This window comes from Podarcis gaigeae (genome assembly GCF_964106915.1).
Source record: "Podarcis gaigeae genome assembly, chromosome: 11".
NCBI lineage: Eukaryota > Metazoa > Chordata > Lepidosauria > Squamata > Lacertidae > Podarcis > Podarcis gaigeae.
The window spans coordinates 34689289-34705466 of NC_139687.1; the positions used below are offsets into that span (position 1 = coordinate 34689289).

Here is a 16178-nt window from a genome sequence, read left to right on the forward strand (position 1 = left end):
CTGAAATTTCTCCAAATAAGATAGAGAAAGCTCCATGTAAGAAACACGGTCACAGCCTGTGAATTCTTCAGAAGGCCACATTTCCTTGATCAGCTGCCATCAGCTGTCAAGGCTTCACTCTCAAGCAGCAGCCAGGACTCTAGCACAAAAGAAAAGCCCACTGGATGAAGAGAACCAGTGGAGCAAGCCACAGCCCCTTGAAGTCAGAGACCTCTGAACTGAGAACTCCCCTACGACAGATTCTTTCTACACCCTCAGACTCCTCAGTGCCCGCGCCCCATCCCAGCAGGCACAAGGAAGGCACTGACTGAAAGGTGACAGAGTGCTAGGCTCTAAGCCAGAGGACTACTTTTTTTAAGGCCGTCCATTGTTGGCAACGAAGCAGAGTCTGGGAGGAGTAGCCTGGGTCAAGAGGGATAACACGTCTCCCTTGATCTCCAGACTTGTCTGAGCAAGTTGACTGCTTAGAACTAGCCAAGGTCCTGTAACTCAAGCCTGACTATGCAACCCTGGGACGTTACACCAAAACTTAAGTGCAAAGAGTATGAAGGCAATACCGGGTCTGGAAGGCCACAGCCCAGCTTTTTCCAGCTCTTGGAGCAGATGAGAGAGGCAGAATGTGCTACATGCCAGAGGGTCATAAAAAGGGGACTAGAATCTCTATTTCAACTCTGTAAGAGGAATGGAGGATCTGATATATACCAGTGATTGAGAGTTTGGAGCCACAGCCAATAATTCACTGAGATTACTTAAAGAGGAACAAGAGGATATAATTTGTGTATACAGTGGTACCTCGGGTTACAGACGCTTCAGGTTACAGACTCTGCTAACCCAGAAATAATACCTCGGGTTAAGAACTTTGCTTCAGGATGAGAACAGAAATCGCACGGCGGCGGCAGTGGGAGGCCCCATTAGCTAAAGTGGTACCTCAGGTTAAGAACTGTTTCAGGTTAAGAACGGACCTCCAGAACAAATTAAGTTCTTAACCCGAGGTACCACTGTATGCCCTTAAAAGCAGAAGAAACAACACAAGGATCTTAAAATTTTTGTTGGGTGCTACTACGTTTCAAACTGCTGTATTGACGTGCTCATATTTGTACAGCAATCCAGAAACCCAGCAGCACTGTAACGACATACAACTTCAATGCTACACCCAAAATTTCATGCATGCAACAGCTGATTTCAGTGGGATTACGTTCATGCTTCTAAAATAGAAACTGTAGAGAGAAAAAGCTGTCTTTCTCTAAATGTAAAAAGGAAAAAGGGGAAAGGGTGAAAGAGCAGTATTTACTTACTTACTTACTCACTCACTCACTCACTCTCACTCACTCATTTAGTATACTGCCTTCCATCCATGGATCTCAGGGCGGTTCACATCATTCATATCCAGGACAAAGAAAACTGGAATTAGCAGGAATTAATGCAGTGGAGGCTGGTCCACTTGGGACAGGCATGTCCAAAGACCATTGCAGGGGCTTAATCTGGGCCGCTGGTCGGTTTAATTCAGCCCCTGCGGCAGTTTATTTCATGGGTAAAATCCTTTAAAAAAGGTTAACAACTTTGGTTGGCCCTCACAGCCCTTCACTTCATCAAATCTGGCCCTCTTTGAAAAAAGTTTGGACACCACTGATTTGGGCCAATGGGGCATTTCCTCTGCCCTCAGCCAACCCCTGCTTCTTACTTATAACAAGCCCAGGGGGTAGCACTGCCTGTCAGCTTCTTCCTCCTTAGCCTCATTGTTGCTCTTGAAGAACTCAGCAGGGAGGAGGAAGGGTAAAAAACTATAATTAGTTGGCTCTGCCCATCAATGGCTCTGCCTCCACTTTATGTTGGTCTCTCCACCTTATGCCCTACTGGTTCAAACAAGCACCAGGCACCACTGAGGTTGTGACAAATTATGGAGTCCCTAGCTTAAGAATTTACTTTATTTCTAAGTTCTAAAATGAAGTAGCCCAAGTCAAAGGTTGTTTTAAGATGGGGTTGCCCTATTTCAGAGTTTCTCAACCTTGTGTCCCCAGCTGTTGCTGGACTACAATTCCCATCATCCCTAGCTAGCAAGACCAGTAGTCAAGAGTGATGGGAGATGTAGGTCCAACAACAGCTGGGGACCCAAGGCTGAGAAACACTGCCATATTTCAAACAGTGAAAATCCGGACAAAGTTGAGCTGTTTTCAGTTTTGCCCAAAGTTGTTGAGCCCAGACACTACTGCCAACTGCAGTATTCCAGATACGTCCAAATGATGTATGGCAACCCTATTGGAACCACTTTCCATATCATACATACAGTATGCATACACTGTGAATGAAGTATACTTGCTCGCCTCTGAAGCAGCCAAATGTGCCTATTTTACCATGTTGCCTATGCACCAGGGAGCTGTTTCCAAGTTCTTGCTCAAGGTAAATCAGATCCATGTGTCTTAGTGAAATGTAGTGGCATACATTGCATGTATGCGTTCCAAAAATCTGCATGTGAGCATTTATTTTTCTAAACAGATTTCCTGCCCTACCACCACCCCGGTTTACTTCAGATTTTAACATAATTTCAGAGGAAACCAGACAGAAAACAAACGCTTCAATTGCTGATGAAGCTTTCAAACTGCCAGAAATAAGCTGATCTACTGGAATGAATCCAAAGCCACTTCACTTTGTAAATATAAGTCATAGCTCTGTGTTAAAGCTTTAGCTTTAAAAAAAAATGCCACGTTCTCTCTTCCCAGGCATATTTTTAGGTACAAAGCTTAATAATCAAATAGATTCCAGGCAGGCTTAGTATGGAAACTAGAGGGCTTGGGAGGACATCACCAGGAAATCTCCTTTGTCTGCCATTTCAAGCTGTAAGCAGTGGAAGAAATCCTCTGCATTATAAAATAAAAAAATAAAAAAGGCCCAGGGGCACTGATCACGTCTCACTGTCAAAAGAAAACTGCCCCACAAAACCCTTTGCTTCTTGAAAGTTGGCTTTTAATCATCCATGAGTAAAAGAAGCTTTCCTTTTATCTCCTGGCCTATGTCAACCTTGCATCCATTTATATGTATGCATGCACATGCCCCCTCCCCCTTTTCAAATCCTTGTACAACCTATTCAGTGCACAAGTTCTTATAGGAACAATGCACACTTTAACTCTACATCCCAGGGAGTAAAAGAAGGGATTCCCTCCCAACCCAGCTTTGTAAAAATTAAAATTTCCAATGGCATTAAGGAAACATTTCCTCTGTGCAATGTGTCACAAATCTATTTAACAGCTACGGCAATTACTATTATTATTTAAACCTTTTACACAGCTACTGAAATCAAGGGGGAAGGAGAGAATTTCAAAGCAAATAAGGACAAAGAAGTAGCTTTCTTCTTTGCCCGCTTCCCCACTGAACTGTTATTTACATTTTCCAGTAAATAAACTATGAAAATGCAATCATTATCCACCCACTCTTTAAAGAAAGGCTATCAGACCTGCAGAGGGGTTTTTTCAGCCAAGAATTTAAAGAGATAACATTAATTTTAAATATTTTTTTATAACCACTAACATGGAACATAAAGGCTATTTTTTTAAAAACAACAACATCAACCTAATCTACTGAGCATCCAAAGGAAATTTCCTTCAAAATTATGAAATTTATCCCAATAAATCTGCATATAGGATAGGTTTACTATCCGCTTAATTATATGGATCTCAATTTGGGCAATCGCTGAATGATTTGGTCCAAATTAAACACATGCTTGAATTTGGCTGGATCTTGCTCGATAAATGCATCTAACATTGTACAACAATCCATACAGAATTATAGAATTGAAAGCTATTTCAAGGGTCATCTAGTCCAACCAAATCATCTAACCAATGACTGGCACAGTCAGCTTAGACATCACTTCTCATATGTTGGGGTGGGGGGAGAGAAAGGTGAGTTGTGGTATAAATGCCCAAAACTCCAAGGTTCAATACACACATTCTTTAGAGACTGCCTCATTCCGTTTCACGGTCGTAACTGTACCACTTAAGCACCAAGCTCAATGCAACAGCATTATCAGCTGCTGTCCACAGTTGTGGAATTACCTTGCCTCCAGAGGTCTGCCCAAGCCCACTCCCAAGAATCCGTCAGGAATCTGGAATATTGTAACTACTAGCTTCATGGCCTGAGCCTCAGCACTAGCCTAGCTGAAACTAGCCAATCAGAAACTCTTCAGGCACAGGATTATGATATGTTGCCTCTGGAATAAAACACAGATGCATCAGACCAGATGTGCTCATGCACAGGATTTCTCTATGCAGATGTCAACTCCAGTTCAGTACTGTGCAAGATGCTGGCAGCTAGGACCAGATGCATAGTCCCACTACTATGCACGAATAACACCTGAATAAGATTTATGTCAAAATCAAACCCTTGGCCGTAGCATCTAACCCACAGGTCCCCATGGGTACAAAAACACAAGCACCAGTTAGGCGCAGTTTTCCAATTTCTTTACATATTAGGATTATTACATATATGATGTAAGAGGGTTTTGCTTGTTTGTTTAAAACCCCTAAACATAGCTTTGGAATCTTCTTTAAAAATAAAAAAATAAAAATCCTCAAAGGATAGGAAAGAAGAAAGATCAATGTTTCTCTTTAGTTGTCATCACTGTTCAGTGATGTATGCCTAAAGAACAAACATTTTAAGAACTAGTTTCCCTGAGGTTTTGCTCTCCTGTAATCTCCCGCCCATTCCTCCTCTCCTTCTGTAGGAAAAAAAGAATATGCTTTTTCATGTATAAATAAAGATCGGATACTGTTTTCACTGTAAAGCTACAAACTCTTTGAAATACTTAAGAAACCAAACTGGGAAATGCCTTTCTTTTTTTTTTTTTTTTAAATCTACTCACAATAAAGAAAAGTCATTAAGGATTTCTTCCTCTTAAAAATTACTTTTGGGCTTCACCCAGTTGAAAATGACTGGATTTGAATACAAATTCCTTTAATAATCTAGTGTTAGAGCACACACTCTGATAGGCCCCTGAAAACACTGGAGGATGATGGAGTGAGCTGTTACTATAGCAACCTGAAAAGAGATTCTCTGGTGCTTTCCATAGTCCCAGCACAACTACAATAAAGTCTAATTTACAGCCAGACATTTGCTTGAGTAATATTTTCCCCTGTTGCTTATGTCATTTATATTATTATTTTTTAATGAGCCATTCAAGACATTTAACTTCTTACTTTGGAAACATTATCCAAACATCAGCAAGTCTGTAATGCACCAGATAAAACTCATACAAGTACTGTTTTTTTCAATAATGCTTAAAAGGTCAGGTTTACTAGTTAGCTGCATTCCTTCCTCAGTGAAAATTATACAGAGCCATAACCTCAAACAGGATAGAAACGGTATTTCGATTTCTCCCCTTGACCCACTGTAGATGTATGTAGTTAACCAATTCCTCACTATAATAAGGACACATTGTTGTGGCAGCTATCAACTCTGAATGGGGGCACAGAGCACAATTAGAGAGGAAGATATATCTGTTCAAGAGCAGGCAGCAAACAAGTCTACACTACTAACTAATCACATACTTAAGCTGCGAACACTTCATGCAGTGTCAAATAGGGCACATCTTCAATGTTTAAACAAGGCCTCTGAAAAATGCCTGTATTTTTTAGCGACATGAGAGCTTGAAATCCTTAACTGTTTCTGTAATTACCAGAAGAGAGCAAATAATGTAAGGGTAGGAAGCCTTCAGAGATATGTTTTCCATATCTCTGGAAAATGTTTCCCATAACAACCCAACAAGTAGGCATTGTTTGTGTGAATGAACAGGGTAGCACACCCTAGATCTCACAGTTATTTTTCATGTTTTGAGCTGAACCGAGATGTAATCTTCAAATTCTAGCTGTGCGCTGTTGCTGTTTTAATGAGAATGGCAATCTTAAAACTGTTTGGAAAATCCCAAACCCTAAAGTAAAAGGCTAATAAAAGTTCATTAGTAGTACTAGTAGTCTTTGTTGTTCCATTACTTTTTGGATCTATAATTTTCAAACATACTGAGGGCTGTCTGTGGCAGACTGGAGTTGGAGCCCAAAATCTTTGAGTGGCAAAGGCTCAGATGATTATAAACCTGATGACAGGACCTGTGTTGTTATTAAATCTTTGTACAGCACCTGGAAAGCTTAATTTAAAAACTTGGTGACTGAATTTAAATTTGGTATGCTATAATATGAAAGGAACACACATTGCATGGCTCTGCTGTTAGTCCAAAAATGTTCATTTGCAACTACTTTATTTTTGCTTAAGCTATGCTAGTGTGGTATCTTTTTGCACCCTCTGCCCCTCATTACTTCTGTACAGGGCAGCTGCTGCTATACTCGTTTGTTCCTACCCACTTAATCTCCTAATTCTTCACTATGACAACCATATTCCACTGTGTGCGCCTGCCCCCAGCACTGCACCAATCGAAAATGCCAGAAATATAATGGATGGGATGAAATGTCAAGAAAAACAAATGGAGGCCTTGTATTAAAAACAAATCAAGTCTCGCTTCTTTTTACATTCAAACACAGGTTAGGAACACATGGATCTGATGTTGGAGGCTTCGCACCCAGGGGAACACGGGTGTGCAGGGCATACCAACAATGCCTTACTCCTGGGAAGCAGTCATGAATATGTTACCAAAATCAGCCTCTCTGATTAATGATGCACCCAAGATGTCTACCTTCAAGCTGTGCTGCGGCTCATGACTGTGAAGTCACATGCCAGGCTTATCATGAATACGTAATTAATTTTTAAAGCCTTATTGTATTGAACAATATTACACTGCCTCGATTATACCCAGGAGGTAATGGGGCTCTAACAATAAATTGTTGTACAATTAGCTCCATCTGCCTCCTTTGGTTATTAGCACTGGTGACACCTTTCTTCCTATGAGTCAGGATTAGATGCCAGAGAGCTCTCTTTACCAGGAGAATGAAGAAAGCAGCGCCAGTCTCTCTCTCTCTCTCTCTCTCTGTGTGTGTGTGTGTGAGAGAGAGAGAGAGAGAGGTGTGCAAATGAGAAAGATGGTGAGCACAGGTGACTATATTTTAAGTGAGCACATGCGCCAGAGAGGTGTGCTGGGCGTTTGTGATACGCTGCTGGTAGGAAAGTACCCTGGCAGGTGAGGGGAAGCTCTCATTAAATTTCTGATAACCAGCTGCTATTGGATGATCCCTCAAGAGATCAGAGTCTTACAGCAGTGTGGAATAGATAAGGGAGCTGGCCTAAATCAACTTAATCAATGAATCAGTGGCCTCAGCCAGCTCTGCTATTATGCAGAGTAGGACAGCCACCTCGGGCAGCTGACTGTAGGTATCATGAAAGGGCTGCAAATTGCTAAAACGTTTAATTTATTATTATCATTATTGAATCTCTACTGCCAGCGATGAGGACAGATGCTTGTGGGATTTCCTGTCTCAGGTGCCAAAAGAGTATGACCAGCTTTGGATATTATGCATCGTACCATAGGCAGCAAAGTCTTGGGCCAGCCCTGACTAGGGGCAATTGGGACTCTTTTCCTTCACTTGGAGTGAGCGTTTTGAGGACTGGAATACTTACCGTATTGGCCTGAATATAAGCCACACCTTTTTTCCAAATTCTGACAGTGACAAGTTAAAGTGCGGCTTATATTCGCAACCTTCCCTTTCCCCCAACAGCTCCGGGGAGGCTTGGGAGCAGTGGGCGGGCTGTGCGCCATTGCCCCACGCTCCTGGGCTGCTTTCTGTGGGGGGAGGGAAGGCCGCTGGCAAAATGGTGTGGGGGAATGTCTCCCCCCCCTTTAATTCTGAAGGTGTGGCTTATTTGAGGGTGCGGCTCATATTCGGGCCAATACAATAAATCAAGCATGTTTGGGGGGCCTAAATCGGCCCGCAGTGTATGTCCTGGGGCAAAATTCGAAAAAAAGCTCAGCAAATCCAAAAAAACGCTCAACAACTTTGGTCGGCCCTCATGCATGTTCACTTCATCAAATCTGGCCCACTTTGAAAAAGGTTTGAGCACCCCTGTGGTGTCTGACTTAGGTCCAGAAAGGAGAAAAACAGCAGACACTTTATCAAGTTTTCTTCTAAATGTTTTGTGGCGTGAACAACTAACAGCCAAATAACGTCACTGACGTTAGAAACAAACCATCCATCAGGGGAGAAATAAGAGCTACTCCAAACAACCCCATTTATCAAGTGGTAATTTGAAAGGGAATGAGTCACTCCTGGGAGAAGTGACATTCAATTCTTAATGCTGGCTCAACATCCAGATGAGAGAATTCCCACACAAGAAACCAGAAGTAGCTTAATCTTTCCAGGAGTTACTAGCATAGTGCACATTCACACTTATTGCTAGATTTGTGGGTCTTGTCTGAAAGCATTTTAATGGGAAACTTCATCAGTCAGCTCCCGTAACACAAGTAATTAAAAGAACTAGCTCCTGTACACATAAAATGATCTGTAGACATAAAATGGCTGTCGTGCAGAGGCTGCTTTAAACAGATTTCTTCAGCAATTGCATCCAGGCAAAACAGTGCAGCAGTTAAAATTGCTTTCCATTTATATGGGGCACAATTCAGCCAAATGCCAGAGTGGCTGGAGCAAACCAGTCAGATAGGTGGCATTTTTGTTGTTGTTGTTTAGTCGTTTAGTCGTGTCTGACTCTTCGTGACCCCATGGACCAGAGCACACCAGGCACTCCTGTCTTCCACTGCCTCCCGCAGTTTGATCAAACTCATGCTGGTAGCTTCAAGAACACCATCCAACCATCTCATCCTCTGTCGTCCCCTTCTCCTTGTGCCCTCCATCTTTCCCAACATCAGGGTCTTTTCCAGGGAGTCTTCTCTTCTCATAAGGTGGCCAAAGTATTAGAGCCTCAGCTTCATGATCTGTCCTTCCAGTGAGCACTCAGGGCTGATTTCCTTAAGAATGGATATGTTTGATCTTCTTGCAGTCCATGGGACTCTCAAGAGTCTCCTCCAGCACCATAATTCAAAAGCATCAATTCTTCGGCGATCAGCCTTCTTTATGGTCCAGCTCTCACTTCCATACATCACTACTGGGCCAAAAGTTTAGTAAGTGCTTAATTCTCCCACTTAATATGTTTAATATGCTTCAGGTACTTTGTTTCTATTTTACTTACAACAAAGATAAATACAGCTCTATTACAAATACAGCAGCACAAATATAAGATGGAGGGGGGCACTTGGCTTACTAGTAGTACATGTGAAAAGGATCTGGGGGTCTTAGATGTATCAACAGAAGTATAGTGTCCAGATGAAGGAAAGCCACAGTACCACTCTATTCTGCCTTGGTCAGACCCCAAATGGAGACCTGTGTCCAGTTCTGGGCACCACAATTTAAGAAGGATACTGACAAGCTGGAATGTGTGCAATCAAGATGAAAAAGGGCCTGGAAACCAAGCCTTATGAGCAACTTAGCTGGAGTTGGGTATGTTTACCCTGGAACAGAGGAAATATGATAGCCATCTTCAAATATCTTAAGGGTTGTAACGTGGAAAATGGAGTGGATAGGGCAGCTTCTAATAAATAAATAAAATTAAATAATTGTATATTTCATTTATATCCCACCTTTCCTCCAATGAATTCAAGGTGGTGTACACAGTTCTCTCCCTGCCCTGCCCCCCCCCCTTATCTCTGCAACAACCCTGTGAAGTAGTTTAGGCTGAGAGACTGTGACTGGCCCGAGGTCACCAAGTGAGCTTCAGAGCCGAGTGGGGATTGGAAGCCTCTCAGGTCCTAGTCCAAACTTCTAACCACTACACCACACTAATTATTTTCATGTTGCAGGGTTTTTTGGGGGGGGGGGGAGAGACTGAAGCAAATCATTATTTTTAAATGAATTTCTTACCCATTTTTTACCATGAGTTCCCAGGGGTTTAAACAATATAGGAACCCAGTATTAAAATTAGTTGAAATGATTCACAATCAGTAAAACAGAGTGAGTCCTAAAATATGTATCTCAGGTTTCAAAAGACAGCATTCAGCAGAAACTATACAAAGAAGAAGCCAGGTGCAACCCTGTGGGGGAAGGAATTTCACATCTTAGGGACTGCCACAGAGAATGCCATGTCCTCGGCCATCTCCCTCCCAAACTTTTGTGGGCGGCAGAACTACAAGAGGGTCTGCAGGGAAGCAAGCCAGCCAGCAGTATTTCACATATCAGGAGCCTAAATCATATAGGCCTAAACACCCATGTGTTTCACAGTGGCTTGTAATTCAAGGCAGAAGTGAGACTGGACTGGGCACTTTCTGTTCCAAAACAACATGCAAAACACTGGCTAGTTCATCCCACAGAGAGAAGTCATGTTCTCTCCCTCATTTATAACAATAACCTTTTCCCTGCTCTACTTAGAACTCAGGCATTTAAAAAGAAAGAAAGAAAGAAAGAAAGAAAGAAAGAAAGAAAGAAAGAAAGTAAGAAAGTTGAGTGAACTGCCACTGAGGAAAAGGTGGCAATGTATGTGCTATAAATATCACACTGTGTTATACAAACCTGAGAAATATCTTTCTCCACTTTTCTTTTTCCTTGGCACATGGCTGTAGCTGTGCATTTCTGCACATTTTGATTTTATTTAGAATTTAGAGCATATTTCAAACAGCCTAGAATGTTTGCATTTACTATTTCATTACCATTGGGAAGCAGGGTAATTAACTGAAGCCCTTTATGACTTGCAAAAAGGAGTCACATTAGTTTCTGAGGTTATAGATCCCTTCCTACTACCACTGTCGTACAAAAATGAATTAGGTGATATTTAGCTAAGTTCCACTCAGAGAAAATCCAATGAAATTAATCCACATGACTAAGTTAGGTTCATTAATTTCAATGGATCTACTCTGAGTAAAACTCAGCATTTCTCCTTTCATTTATTGAAAGAAGTGCAAAAGCTCAGAACACTATACTGTACTCTCTCTCTCAAAATGGTGCAGTATGCAAGTTTTTAATTTTTTTAAAAAATGACACTGAGAATTGGGGGTAAAGAGGAGAAAGCAAGCTGAAAAACACAGACCAGCTAGGCCCATGTATAATATTCACCAATTTCTCTGAGCTGTCAATTTATTTATTTTTCCAGGTTGGGAAGCTATTTTGCACGTGGGAAAAAAGTTAGTTTCACATTAAATGTGTATTAAATAGGAAAAAGCAGCCAACCACAGCTCCCCAAAGTGTGCGCCTGTTACCCTTTGTTCTCTTTGTTTTGTTTGATGTTTAGGAAAATGAGTACCATCATAACTAACAGCTAATTTAACAGTGACATTACAATTCAGGAAGAATGTGCTACGTTTAAGCAAAAGGAAATATGTCGCATTAAAAAACAAAGAAACCGAAAAGGAAACACTATTATTCCCGAGATGGCTGAGCAGTTCACAAATTCTGAAGATGGATCAATTAGCACTTAGGAAAATCTTCCCATTTGCCAGTTGGTGCTCAGGCTTGCCTCTTAATTAGCCCTTCCAAGCAGGCATATTTCCACGACATTGGGGGTAATGGACAATGAAATATCCTTGTCCTCCCCCAGCTCTGCAGATGCTTCCCCTCCAAACTTCTCCAGGAAAGACTTGGCCAATTTGCCACGTTCATTTCCATAAATCTCATTTACACTCTGTGCTCACAGGTCCCATCGCTCTCCTCCTGCCCACTTACGGCATCCCTTCACTGCCCATGCTTAGGTGAGGCAAGACAGCTATAAAATCATAAATGAGTTTTCCCGTGAAATAACAGACCAAACAGGTAATTACAGGTTACTAATGAATCCAAAAGAGCTTGTGTTGAAAAAGAGAAATCTGTGCGCAGTTACTTACCTGTACTAGGCAGGGTGCCAGCCATGTTTACTGTACCATCTTGGCTGCCATCTGTATTTTCCAGCTACTGCTGACCTTTCTACAACTTCTAAACCTCATTTCCCAGCTGTTCCTACATAAGCAAGATAGCTAAGAACGAAGCAATAATTAAACGCTTCTGATGCCAAGACGATATGCAAATTAAGACCATATCTAAGGTCCTAGCCAACGAGATGCTGGTATCTTTGAATAATGAGTCAGTGGTAGCACTTTCGTGTTTAATATTTCACACTGCCTTTGACATTTGGCAGTAAAAAAGTGCTGTGTATTTTTTTTAAAGGTAAGTGAACAAAGCATTTATGGATGGTGATATGTAAGACATAAATATGTCACTACCATAAAGCTGTGTAAGTACTTTTTTTAGCCAAGTGAGTTGGGTGTTTTTTTAATAATTAATTCTTACTGCTTTTTAAAATATACGAAAAACACAACTATAGCAACGTATACAGACAACGTAAACTATCAGCTAATCAGAATGGGCGTTTTATTAGAGAAGAAAAAGAAAAACCATGCTAAGTAAAAGGAAGGAAGGAATTCCAAGTATCACATTTTGTTGGGGGAGTCCTTTGATGTTCTTTTTTCTCTAATAAGCTAATAAAAATCATACCACTCTACAATATTACCTTTCTTCAATTGTCCACTGAGCACTCTTTAAGTTTCTGAATTACAGTATTTTTCACCCTATAGGGCGCACCGGCCCACAAATAATATATTCAATAGCCTTGATTTCTTTACCTCATAAATCAAAGTTTGGAAACCAAAAAGGTTGCTTACTTGTAAAGATAATACTCAGCTTGATCCACTTGTTCACGTGAAGTAATGTTGTCTATAAACTGAAGGAGAAAAAGATGATCAGCTCAGAGTGCAGAATGGTGCAAACCTAACTAGTTTTGTGAATGGTTCAACAAGTGTTAACGGTTTGCAACTGAAGAACATTACAGTTCCACTCACTTGCCAGGTAAATGGAACATCATATAATTGTACTGAACACAGTCAATTACTATTGGGACATATGGCAAGCCATTTACAAACCAGTTGTAACTGGGCTACTCAATTCTATTCCCCGTTCCACCTGTTTTCCTGCCCCCACCTTGCAACTGTCAGTCAGCAATCCTTGGCCTCTGAAGCTCACTCAATCCTCAATGGCCTGTTTTTGTGCTTCACCTCTCTTAGCCCTCCCCCACAAAATATTTGTACTTCTACAAACTTTGGGGTTCCCCCAAATCTGCTAATGCCTCTATCTTGTGTAGTGCAGAACAGGTGTCATGCAACGGCACAGACGTCTGAGCATCAGAAATAGAGGGAACGACTCCAAATTATTTATGTAGTTGTTAAATTTATATGGCTGCCCATCTATGCTTTTTTTAAAGATTGTACATTATGAAGATAGGCTCGAAATACACAGTAATAGTGAAAGGGAACAATGGCTGGCAAAATCTTGGGAGATGAAGCATGAGTAGGACATCCAGTGACCATTGGGTGGGGCTCCAATATATTGCATAGTTCCTTCAACCTTTCTTTAAGCAAAAGCAAAAAACAAATTATGTAAAACAGTTTAAATATGCAAAACTTGCTTAATTTGCATAATCTATGCAGCTCACAGGACTCCACATGTTTTGGTAACGTCACAGAAATTCTTTTTTCTTTTTTCAAAAAATGCAAAGTGCATGTAGCGCCATCAGAAATCATCACTATGAAGTCTACCCTTCATGTTTTCATTTATCATTTCCTTCAGAAACGCCAGGTCGTTCCCCATTTCTAGGATATAATGAAACATGAAACGCTGGGAAGCCTAGGAGGGAGCACAGCAGGACTTCATCAAAGGCAATGGAAACTCCTGAGAGAGCTCCTGAACAACAACTACTACTAATTAATTAATTATTATTGTTGTTGTTGTTGTTGTTGTTGTTCGTTAAATTTGTTCGTCACTTTATGTTGCCCAAGGCAACCCAAAGCAACTTAAACCAAACTTCTAAGCTGTAGCAGGTGTAGCTTCTCCTATCACTACAGCACTGTGATGGGAAAAGTCCTGTATGGTGAAATCTTACTGGGCTGATGGATCCCTATTTTCCAGTATCTGTCAGGGGCAGGGAAAGAGCTACCTGCTCTTAAGTCCTTGGATGTCACTGAAGAGCAATCATCCATTCTCTCGACTTTGGGGATTAAGGACACATGTCCAGTTCCACATGAATGCAGTATATTGAGCTATGTATAATTATCGGTGAACTGGAAGAAGCCAAATGGAAGCAGCTGCTTTCTCTTTGATGTGGTACCGGAATTGGAGAAAAATACCCAATTAAATGAACAAACAGCATGTCTGCTCTGGTTTTAAATGAAATGCTTTTTTCACAACACACTTAGCTGACCTATGGAACTTTCTTCCACCAGCTTTAGTTATGGCCAACAACATAAGCCATTTTTAAAAGGGGGATAGGGCAAACATATTACGGTAATTGAAAACAGAAGTATCAACAGTATTAATATAGTTCATTTTTCCTCCATGAAGAAAAAGCACAGCTGTTGGTAGAGCAACTTCATTTTCAGAAAGACCCCGTTTCAATCAACTGAGTCTCAGGTGAAAAGAATCAGGAAGCATACAATGTGCAAGGTTCTGCCTGTGACCCTGAAAAGTCACTGCCAAACATCAGAAACAGGAAACTGATAGCTCCCAAGATTTTTGCAGACTACAACTCCCATCATCCATGACCATTGGTTATCTGGCTGTGGCTGATGGGAGTTTGAGTCCCAAAATAAAGTAGACAATCCTGGCCAAGCTGGATAAACAGCCTGAGCCTGATACAAGTCTGTGTTCCTATCATATAATATCACAGGTTGCCTATTTTAAGATATTCCATTAATTTATCTGGACTCTTTTCAGGCCCAGGTATAGCATCCAAACCTATCTTTGTAGGGAGAGGTCTGGGGGAACGATAGTTGATTCTCTTTGAGGGGCCCTGCACTGCAGTGGTTTCATTTCTATATATGAGACGATAGCAATTGGAAACTATTACCTGACTGCATGTGAGTTAACTTGTGGTGTCCCACAGGGGTCGACCTTGTCCCCCACGTTATTCAACATCTATATGAAGCTGTTGGGAATGTCATCAGGGGTTTGGGGATCCCACTGATGACACACTACTTCATCTCTCAATGCCATGTGAATCAGGAGAGGCGGTTGAGATGCTGGGCTGCTGCCTTGAGGTGGTAATGGGCAGAGTGTGGGCCATTAAACTGAAACTGAACGCAGACAAGCTGAAGGTGCTGAGTGTTGTGGGCTTTAGGGTCCAGGAAGTGAGCAGACAACCTTTTCTTGACAGGATGTACTCCCCTGGAGTGATCAGGTCCATAGCTTGAGTTGGGGGTGCATCTTGAACCAAAAATTGTCTTTTCATCTGACCTCATTGTTGTATAGATTTCAAAAAAAGGTCAAGATGCACATTTTTGTCCAGGCCTTTGTGGGTGGAGGATGAGACCAGAATATCCTTCCCATTGCAGTGCTGTAGTTATTTCCAACTGATTCTCTAATCTGTGGTCTAGTAATGTTTATGCAGAACATTTTATTTGAATTGAGCAACATGTAACCCTCTCTGGGATGATAGGCCCCAACTCTATGGGGCTGAGGGCCCTCCCAAAGTAAGCATGGACAGGGCTGAGCCCCCCCCCCCAATCTTGAGGGGCAGGGCCCCACCAGGCCTCCCCGCAGTGGTGGAGGGCCACCCCAGGGCCCGCAGCCTCCGCCCAACGTCACATGTGTGATGTCACAAAAATACGAAGAGTCCCCCCCCCATATTGTCACATGGAACTTGGCATCTCTGTCTGGGACTGTGTGGTGAAGTGTGGGCTGTATATGACTACAAATAAAAAATTGTAACCCACCAGAGGCTGGGATTGAAAGACAGGGAATAGAATATTGTATCAGGCTACTAGTTTGATAAGCTATTAGTTGTAGAATGCCCAGTACACTTTAATATGAATACAAATAATTAATAACCATCAAGTGTCCTCATGTTTCCACATCTGGACACTACAAGAACATCTGGCCTAGTACGGCTACAATGTTCTTTTCCAGGCAGTCTTATCTTTCTTTCTTTTTCAAAATCCAATTTAGTTGATTGCCTTGATGCTATATTGACATGCATGACCTCCACATGCCAGCCATACTTTATTGACACTTTAGAACTTGGAATCTTATCTCTAGGCCTGGGGGAGTTAAGAAGTAGAGCTTGTACTACAAAGCATTAGCGTTTTGGCCAAAGAAGGTCAGCTCAATAGTGAGACAAATAATGTAGATTAAAAAGTAATAACAAATCTTGAGAAAAGAGATTAGAAAGAAGGCACATCACACTGA

General features: G+C 41.6%; 1 protein-coding gene across 1 annotated transcript in view; it reads right to left on the bottom strand.

Moving 5' to 3' along the window:
• Window positions 1-16178, bottom strand: part of MRPS27 (mitochondrial ribosomal protein S27) — a 53394-nt gene that overhangs the window by 26628 nt on the left and 10588 nt on the right. The window contains exon 4 of the mRNA XM_083703298.1: window positions 12605-12663. Coding sequence (XP_083559424.1) covers window positions 12605-12663 — 59 coding nt within the window. The remainder of the gene's footprint in view (window positions 1-12604; window positions 12664-16178) is intronic.